This window comes from Penicillium bovifimosum (genome assembly GCF_028826915.1).
Source record: "Penicillium bovifimosum strain IBT 22155 chromosome Unknown utg000005l_segment0_segment0, whole genome shotgun sequence".
Taxonomy (NCBI): Eukaryota; Fungi; Ascomycota; class Eurotiomycetes; order Eurotiales; family Aspergillaceae; genus Penicillium; species Penicillium bovifimosum.
In genome coordinates this window covers 4,275,326-4,284,948 of record NW_026622714.1, presented here as the reverse complement: position 1 = coordinate 4,284,948, position 9,623 = coordinate 4,275,326, and the positions used below count along the sequence as shown (strand labels likewise).

The 9,623-nt window shown below is 50.4% G+C and overlaps 4 protein-coding genes across 4 annotated transcripts; 2 read left to right on the top strand and 2 right to left on the bottom strand.

Annotated features, from left to right (window-relative positions):
- Positions 1 to 1,054: 1,054 nt before the first annotated feature.
- On the top strand, positions 1,055 to 1,567 carry N7515_006833 (uncharacterized protein; the record flags this gene model as incomplete). The annotated part of the gene is made up of 1 exon (XM_056667577.1): positions 1,055 to 1,567. The coding sequence occupies one exon, from the start codon at positions 1,055 to 1,057 to the stop codon at positions 1,565 to 1,567; it is 513 nt and encodes a 170-aa protein (XP_056521173.1).
- Positions 1,568 to 1,747: 180 nt separating this feature from the next.
- Positions 1,748 to 2,653, bottom strand: N7515_006832 (uncharacterized protein; the record flags this gene model as incomplete). Its single annotated transcript, XM_056667576.1, has 1 exon — positions 1,748 to 2,653. One exon carries the CDS (start codon positions 2,651 to 2,653, stop codon positions 1,748 to 1,750), a length of 906 nt encoding a protein of 301 aa, XP_056521172.1.
- Positions 2,654 to 6,138: 3,485 nt separating this feature from the next.
- Positions 6,139 to 7,047, bottom strand: N7515_006831 (uncharacterized protein; the record flags this gene model as incomplete). Its single annotated transcript, XM_056667575.1, has 1 exon — positions 6,139 to 7,047. One exon carries the CDS (start codon positions 7,045 to 7,047, stop codon positions 6,139 to 6,141), a length of 909 nt encoding a protein of 302 aa, XP_056521171.1.
- A 769-nt stretch (positions 7,048 to 7,816) lies between these two features.
- Positions 7,817 to 8,716, top strand: N7515_006830 (histidine phosphatase family protein; the record flags this gene model as incomplete). The annotated part of the gene is made up of 4 exons (XM_056667574.1): positions 7,817 to 7,865; positions 7,916 to 8,294; positions 8,385 to 8,594; positions 8,650 to 8,716. 4 exons carry the CDS (start codon positions 7,817 to 7,819, stop codon positions 8,714 to 8,716), a joined length of 705 nt encoding a protein of 234 aa, XP_056521170.1.
- Positions 8,717 to 9,623: the final 907 nt, after the last annotated feature.

The following is a 9,623-nucleotide window of genomic DNA, read 5'->3' as shown; positions in this document are numbered from 1 at the left end:
CAGTCGGGGTCTGGTACCGTCTGGACCTGATTCTTCTCGAGAAGATACTCCTGTATGGAGAAATGCGCAAGATGAAACTCTTTCTCAGTGGCGTGAACGACTGTCACTAAGCCGGGGCGGTAGCCTAAAACGTCAGTCTGGCAAAACAGTTGACGCTTGATGTTGAACCTTCCCCGAGTTTTTGTATTGAAAAGTGAATTGGTACTATTTGAACGCCTCGCTGACGCCCGTCCTGGGCGCTAGAATACCATTACTGGTCTAGGTTGTATTAAGCCGAAACCCGAGTCGATCATCGCCGTCGAGCAGCCTAGGTGGTCCCAATATACTTTACGCGCGCCACACGCTCAACTGGGACCTTTTACTATTATCACCTGTATGCGCTGCTTGCCGATGACGCCGCGTCATGGACGAACGAAAGCGGCACAGGAGCTGTATCGCAGCTCCACTCGTACATAAGCGCCGGCCAGCCGCCAGCGGGTGAATCGGCCTTGACGATAGCGCCATTTCCCCTGTGGGGTCTCAGCCGCATTTCAAGAACAAAGAATTTGGAAAGTGAAGCAAGAAACGCGGCAGACGTGCAGCCAGTAGGTTGCGATGGCGCTGCTAGGGCCTTGTTCCATGCAGCGTTGGCTCATTTAAGCGCTGTCTACTCCACCTGCGTAAATCAACCTCGCTGCGGCGATTGCCTAAAGGTAACCCTGCGGCGCGAAATGCCAACAGCTTGAAGATAATAGGTAGAGGGTATTGCGAGTGCCTTGTCTCATCTGGCGCTGCATGTCGTCCAAGTAGACGGACCATCCCTTGCCAATCAAACCAGACAGGAGTGTGAGCCTGGCGGATCTGTGTGTGAGGTGTGGTTGTCTATGATTAGCAACAAGAAGATGGCGCTGGGTTATAAAAGAGGTATACCTGTTGTGTCTGACATTTTCCATCTGTGTCCAGACTCATAACAACTGATATTATATTCTTGCTCCTATTGTTCCTAGCCTCTGTCCACTATACGTGGTCCACCATCTATCATTACCAGCCTACACCTCATTATGGCAAAGACAACATGTCCAGCGCACAGTGTGATTGGTGTGCGGTCTTCAACCCCTCCTTCGACACCGTAGCACCCGACCCTCTCGACCCGCAGAAGCGCTATCACGAAGGCATCTTTGTCGAAGACGATCCCGAAACTCACGAGGGAGTAATGTTCCACGTGACGGGCGACATCATCGCACCAAGCGGCATGCATTTTGATAAGAAGGAAGGGTATGAAGCGTGGGCCTCCGCCCATCTACACAGCTATCCGCAGATTGGATGGGTCCCACGGGCGGATTTCGAATCGGGGAGAATCGAGGCTATCTTGAGGGCTCTGCCCACGCCGACTAAGCAGCAGGGATTGAACTTCTGGGGAAAGGGCCCGTTATCTGGTTTCCATGAGTATATCTGGACCAAAGAGAATGGGGAACCGTATGGGCCTGGTGAGGAGCGGCGACCGATCATCAAGTGTAATGAATGGACGCATCAGCGAGCCATCCCCGCGTTGATTAATGCTGGCATTCTGCGCACCACGCGCTCCTAGAGACGTGTATTGGGTTCTGGTTCCAATTGCTTCAGGTCTGTAGGTATCTGGATGTAAGGCGGGGGGGGTGGAAGTTTCAGATGTTTGTTATTCAATTTATTGTCATCAAGTTGATTGGCTAAGTGTACCTGTTTTGCCAACACATGACGTTTATGTGTAGTATCCTAGGCTTTTGAAATGTCACAGCCCAGCATCCCTGTCCACCATCCGCATCACGGCCTGTTCCGCCGGCCAAACCTCAAGGAATTGCTGGATTCTTAAACACCAGTCACTATCCCAATACATGAACGCAGTCGGTGAGGATGCAACAAAGAACTCCCAGTATTGAGGATACCACCCAGCTTGCTCCCAGTCTATCAGCACAACATCAAACGACCGTCCTCCCTGCGCATTGCGACCGCTACTATTTTCTGCGACCATAATGTTTTTCTGCTGGACATCTCCGTGCGTCAGCGTCGGCCGATGCCCCTTGAGGAGACTCGGCAGATATTCTTCGTAGTAGCGGACCTTATAGTCCGGCCTCCGATTCCGTTCCACGTACGCGCGGTAATTCCCAACCATGCCCGTGACGAAGTTTGCTTCCCCAATATAGGGTCCTAAGCGTCTTGGCGAGCCGCCCCTCTGGTTATGAAACAGGTAGTGGTGGAGACAGCCGCCATCCAGACCGCCATAGAGATCAGGCTTGGGACACGAAACCTGTCGGAGATTATCGAATATGTGCCCGAGTTTATCGCTAATATCGTCTTTCTCGTCCTCGGCCAATGATGGCCAAACTGCGTCTAGCCGCTCGCCGGGGATGCGCTGCATGACCAGGAACGTTTCAAGCGTCTCCGTGTCCTTATACATAGCGTACAGTCGAGGCGCTGGGATTGTGGGGACATGGCGCTCGAGGAATATCAGGACCTGGCCCTCGTATTCTTTAACGCCGCGGCCGAATTTCACAACGATCCCATCATTTATTGCGACTACCTTGTATATGCGCTCAAAGAGAATATTTGGGCAAGCACGAATTTCATCCTTGGTCGGTAAAGGGGATTCAGGAAGCGAGTTGCTGGTAAAAGGCAGCGGCTCTGGTTGCCAGACCATTGCGAGGAGCTCGAGTGTGTGTGCGCTGTTGGGGTAAGGAGGTGGAAGAAGGTCGTGGGCGGCTACAAGTTACAAGTCACAACAATCTGCTACCCACTCACGTGGTGGCCCGTGAACAGGGCTGTGGCTGTTGTCACGTGACCCGTGACTGTGGCCGTGCATTCCACATTCCCGAACCACGGTCCACCACGGTACCACCCCCCTTGTCACGACTCACATGGAAATTGGAATTGGAGACTCCCGCTCGCTACTCTACCCCGGGGGCCGGGGCTAGGAAAGTTGAAACAAGGCCACAACTCAGGTCTGACTAAGGGCTCTAGGATTTTGGAGTATATCCTATTCGGACTGCTTTTATTGCACGTCCTCGCTATCGTAGGCGACCCCCACATAGGCCTAAGACAATCTAATGAGCCTGCTGGCCCCTGGGCTGGCCAAGACAGGAGCAGTGGGATTATTGATCGGGGTGCGATAATTAGGGGCCTCATCACTGAATCACTGATCAGAGTACGCTGGCATGACATGTCCTTCTGGGACGAGCCAAAGGTATCTACCATCGTGCCGTGCGAGACGGAATGTCGAGTCGCAACGGGTCGGCGAGAATATGTGACTAGAGAAAGTTGGTAGACGGCAGATATTCTGAGTCGCTGCTGACAGTTCCTTGATGGGTAGGCAGAATTATAACTCGAGAGATTTCAGTGAAGTCGTTGTCGTGTCCTCCTGGCATCTTGCATATCTATTGCAAAAGACAGCCGTCGACAGGACCGACAAGGTCGGTTGCGCATTGACTTGTGCGAGGCTTCATTTTTCAAGGACGGAGATCTGAGATCCGTTTCTCGTTGACCAAGAGCAATGCATCGACACTGGCAGTAAATGCAACATGTGTTGGTCATGCAGGGAGCGGAACCTTTGCTTGTGGTTCGAAAGGTCTAGTCTTCGCACTGCCCCCGCCTCTCCTGCAGGTGCTGCGATGACCTTTCTGACAGTGTCGGTGCTCAGAACAGCAGGGGAAATTGGAATCTGCGTCAGCACCCACGGTAACACCTTTGCTATCCGCGTCAGCTAGAAGTTAGGAGGCTGGGGCGGGCACGGCATTGCTCGGCCATGGTGATGGGAGTAAGCGGATATTGGCGTCTCCGGCGAGGCCTTCGAGGCCGACTTCCTATCATTCTTGTTAGTGGCAGCATCGCAAGCTTTGTTGAAGCTCTGGCGGCCAGTGGCGGGCGGCGCACACCAGTGAAGACGTCTCTGAGCTCCGGTCCGAGCCCTGCTACCGTTTTTTTTTCTTAAGGCGACTTTATATACACTTCGGACGGCTCACTATTGTACCATCGAATCCATGAGAGACTTGACCTGCTTCCGTGAAGTTTCTGCTACGAATAGTAACCACCGCCCCATAGGTTCCAGGATCGAATGCTCTTCGGGCATAAGAGATGTATACAAATACAATGCCTTCAATTGGCGAAATATGGGTGTCTGTATGGTACGTCACCGTACAGCAGATTTGTGGCTTAATATGTCCCAAGCCAGTGCAAGCTAGAGGTCACGCGGCTGGTTGAGACTTGAGCGACCGATGCGAGGAGGTGCGGTAAGCTCTCTGAAAATCTCTCAGCCATCAAATCTCATGATTCACATGATATAACCCCTCGTACTGGGTAGGCGAGTGATCTGCTTAGAAGACATGGGTTTGAAGAGGCAGACATTTGAGGTGAGGAAGTTTTGATCCTCCGGACCAACGTGAATTGAAACCAGAGACTGCCAGATTTACCTTGTGTCGAGAAATGCTCATACAGTGTGACTACGTACGCGAGGGATATTCTAGAACAGACGAGGGAACCAATGTATATGTGAGACGTGATAACTTGAATAATGGACGACTGGGGAAAATAAGAAACAGAAAAGAAGGCGATGCTGCAGCGACGGGAGGTTATAAACCCCGCTGACACATATAAACAAGATTAAGAAGCGAACCCCTGCGATGGGAGGAATCCTGACGTCATGCAAGAAAGGCACAAGAGACACGGGAGCCACAAGAGCCAGGAGATAAGCAAAGCTAACTCTACCTACCTACCGCACCGTGCTTGTCTGGGACCTCAGACCTATCCCAGCCTTAGGCAAAGCATCGCTCCTTCATGTATGTGCGGAGACTGGCCAAGGACAAGATCAAAGAGGCAACTTCAGAATACAATTTTCTACCAATAAAGCTCAGGTAGACAAGATATTGTTGTCTCTTTCTAATTTGATATGGACATCATATGGTCGAGGGCCACAGGGCTTATACAAATAACGTTGACGCTAGTCTAGGGGTGATTAGCGCCCTTTTTGTTACTGGCCAATTACGTAGCTTCACCGGGTTCTTTTTAGCCCCACATCCGCGGATAGGTACCCACGCACACTTATCTTAAAGAGACTATGATCCACTTTGTTCACGCATGATTATACGCATCTGCAGGAAGTGGTGTTGATCAATGATTCCATGATGTGAGGGTGTCATTTATTGCAGAAAAATAACGCGTTGCCCTCCGATGATTGTAGGAGAAGATCTCATTGCGAAGTTCTCTGGGACTGCCGTTAGCTTGGCGACGATATGAAATTGTTAGAAAGCAAATAGATGGGATCGGGGCTGTAATTGACCTTCGCTTTGCCTCCAAGTCGATATCTTTGTGTAGCTTCGATGCTACATCATATAGTCCTTGGCCAAAGATATCATCACCCTCTTGTACTACAAGAACCAGATAGATCACACACTATTGGTGGAGCGAAAGGCCCACGCGCGAAACACCCCCAAACCAACCAACCACCGCGCTTCGCGGAAGCCTCATCAACAACAACTGTTCTCATAGATCAGTTCATCGATTTCATCGGCAAAGAGGGAACCAGATCTCAGCCGTAGACTGTAGACTGACACTCTCTTGATAGCCTCCCAACGAGGCGGCTTGTCGTCCGTCGGGCCTTGCGCATTAACATCCCCTTTCCGTTTTACAAAAGCGGTTTGACAATGCCTTGATGGTCACTCGACGATGCAGCATACAGCACTGCGGGATTTACCTCCTTGCGAATTAAGGTATGGGGGGATGCTAGGTGGTGAGATATTACTCTGGTCCCTACGACCAGGAGTAGGGAAGACGGTCATTTCAGTTTGGTTCATTTCTTTTGTATTAGTTTAGATTCTTCCATTCGGGGACAATGGTTGGAAATTTGCTTTTGCGAATTTCCGACAGTCCTCCAGTGGGCTGGCGCCCATTCTTTCCAGCTGTCGGCAGGCCTGACAGCAACCCCGCATAGCAGCTTATACTTAGAGCGAGCTACATCGGGCAAATGAATTTCTCTCTCTCTCCGGTCTGTCGGTATCTGGATGTAAGCCGGGGGAAGATGTTTCGGATGTTTTGTTATTCAATTTGTTGTCGTCAAGTTGATTGGCTAAGTGTACCTGTTTGCCAACACATGACGTTTATCATTTATGTGTAGTATCCTAGGCTTTTGAAATGTCACAGCCCAGCATCCCTGTCCACCATCCGCATCACGGCCTGTTCCTCCGGCCAAACCTCAAGGAATTGCTGGATACTTAAACTCCAGTCACTATCCCAGTACATGAATGCAATCGGGGAGGATGCAACAAAGAACTCCCAGTATTGAGGATACCACCCAGCTTGCGCCCACTGTATCAGCACAACATCAAACGACCGTCCCCCCTGCGCATTGCGACCGCTACTATTTTCTGTCACCATAATGTTTTTCTGCTGGACATCTCCGTGCGTCAGTGTCGGCCGATGCCCCTTGAGGAGACTCGGCAGATACTCTTCGTAGTAGCGGACCTTATAGTCCGGCCTCCGATTCCGTTCAACGTGCGCGCGGTAATTCCCAACCATGCCCGCGACGAAGTTTGCTTCCCCAATATAGGGTCCTAACCATTCCGGCGAGCCGCCCGGCCTCCGGTTACGAAACAGGTAGTGATGGAGACAGCCGCCATCCAGACCGCCATAGAAATCAGGCTTGGGACACGAAACCTGGCGGAGATTATCGAATATTTGCCCGAGTTTATCGCTAATATCGTCTTTCTCGTCCTCGGCCAATGATGGCCAAACTGCGTCTAGCCGCTCGCCGGGGATGCGCTGCATGACCAGGAACGTTTCAAGCGTCTCCGTGTCCTTATACATAGCGTACAGTCGAGGCGCTGGAATTGTGGGGACATGGCGCTCGAGGAATATCAGGACCTGGCCCTCGTATTCTTTAACGCGGTGGCCGAATTTCACCACGATCCCGTCATTTATTGCGACCACCTTGTATTCGCGCTCAAAGAGAATATTTGGGCAAGCACGAATTTCATCCTTGGTCGGTAAAGGGGATTCAGGAAGCGAGTTACTGGTAAAAGGCAGCGGCTCTGGTTGCCAGACCATTGCGAGGGGCTCGAGTGTGTGTGCGCTGGTGGGGTAAGGAGGTGGAAGAAGGTCGCGGGCGGCTACAAGTTACACCAATCTGTTACAACTCACGTGGTGGCCCCTCAACAGGAAGTTGAACAGGCCCTGTGGCTGTTATCACGTGACCAGTCCATGTGGCGGACATGCGCTTATTATTAAATGCTCACTGCGCAGGTAACCCGCTCAGGGGCGTACTCAACTCTACTCAGTGAGCAAAAAGCGGCGAGGGGTGAGCACTAAAACGGAAAATGAAAGCCAAGAGTTGCCGGACATTATTATCCTCTATATATGCAAGGTACCGAGTGGCGATCTACGCAGACGATCTCTACATATCTGAGAAGGCCGGGCTGGCAGGGCTGCAGGTTCATGAGTAGGCTGATATTATCTAACTATTCAATTCTTTCTCTAGGACCTAGGTAAGAATCGAGTTGAATAAGAGACACAAAAGATCTCAATAAATGCAGCCTCTAACTAAACCCGAGGCTCCAAAGGCCCTATCCAGCTTCATTTCATTAGCCCTAGCCAATCAATTGATTCAGTTATCTTCTGAGATGATGAACTTATATCGTCTATAACTTAGTCTATAAGTTATAGACGAAAATAAAAAAGATCAATCGATTTGACCTCCAATGACGCGCACACGTGGGGTGAAGTTCAAGCTCACCGGGAGCTCCAGTTTTTTCCCCCCGCCATCCTCCAATTTACGAACAACCTCAAATCACATTCTTATACATAGCATACAGCAATAATGCCCGATAAAGACTCATCCACCCCCCGAGTCTTCCTCTACCGACACGGTATATCCTCCAAACAAGATTCAATGAAATATCCATCTAATTCCAGCCAGGCCAAACGGAGTGGTCCAAGAATGGACGATACACCGGAATCACCGAGCTGGACCTCACACAGGATGGCGTGAACCAGGTCAATGCATCTGGAAAGATGATTGTCGGATCAGGCAGACTGATCGACCCGGCTAAACTGGCCCATGTCTACATCAGTCCTCGCAAGCGAGCCAAGCAGACCTTCGAGATTGCCTTCTCGGATGCCGATAAGCAGGCGCTCAGGGAGCATCAGAAGGTCTCTGAGACCGGTCGGTTGGCTGAGTGGGATTACGGTCTGTATGAGGGTATGTTGACTAAGGATATCCGGGCTTTGCGTAAGGAGCATGGTCTGGATACTGAGAGTGAGTGGGATATTTGGAGAGATGGGTGTGAGAATGGAGAGTGAGTTCTTTTCCTTTCTTTTTTCTTCTCTAGATTGTTTCAAGTCTTGAGTTTCTATCCGGTTGTCTGTGATATCTGACTAGGTCATAGATCTGCGCAACAAGTGACGGACCGTCTTGACGATCTCATTCAAGAGATACGTGCAATTCACAAAGACAAGATGCATGGAGAAAAGCCCGCAGATATCCTGCTCGTTGCACACGGCCATTTGCTTCGTGCCTTTACGAAACGCTGGTTGGGATATCCTATGGAGTTCCCCCTTTCTCTGATGCTGGATCCTGGAGCTGTTGGTGTCCTCAGGTATGTCTCCTTCACCTCGTCTTTCTTAGCATGGTAGTTGACCTTTTTTGTGCAGTTACCAGCACCACAGCATCGATGAGCCGGCTTTGTTGGTTGGCTATGGATACCCATTGCAGGACTGATTTGTATACTTGGATTGGACATTGAATCATAGAAGCCGACTGCAAATAGACTTGGTACACAGTATATACTATATACTATATGACTGATCACAGGTTCTGTAGCGCTCAAAGATTAAGAGATTCGATAGGTAGGTTTGTATCTGTGGCAAGTCATGCTGTAACTTCTATATAGGTATGTATGTTGGATGCCTTGGTGCCTGAGGAAGCACATGTATGATAGAACCGATAGTTCTCTCTCTCTCTCTCTCTCTCTCTCTCTCTCTACTTCTCCTCTTCGTGCATCCCATTTTTCCCATTGATTCTCCCTTTGTATTGCATTTCCATGAATATATATGCAGGATACTTACCAAGCACAATACTACCTATGGTCTTTACCCCAGACAAAAGTCGGAGAATTAAAAGCCACTGGCGGATGTTGATCACTTGTCCGTTTCGACTGAACAACGTGCAAGGACGACCTTGCAAGAACCCCACTCAGGAGTCAGCACATTGGACAGAATCTCCCTAACAATACACAGTATTTAATTGCATCATTATGCTTCAGATCAGACAGTTCAAGTCGTCGCTCAGCCCTACTGCGGCATACTGCCAAGCCCCCCCCGCAACGCTCAGTTCGCCTGACCTGGCCGAGTGATATGCCCCCCTGCCCCTGTCACCCGGGCATTTAGACCCCTGAAAGCCGTTGTATGACGGACTTCACTGCCACAACATGGACAGATCAACATGAGAGGCTACACAGGTAGAGGGGCAAGATCAGGTGGAAATGGACTCTCTTGGCTGGAGGGCACCGGATGGCACTAACACTAGGTCGTCAGCTAACGGGAGGCTATATGATCAGCGCTCTCCCCTGATGAGTTTCCGACAGTTTCCTTGCCCTGAAATGTGTCCTGTGAAACAGAAGCTTCCT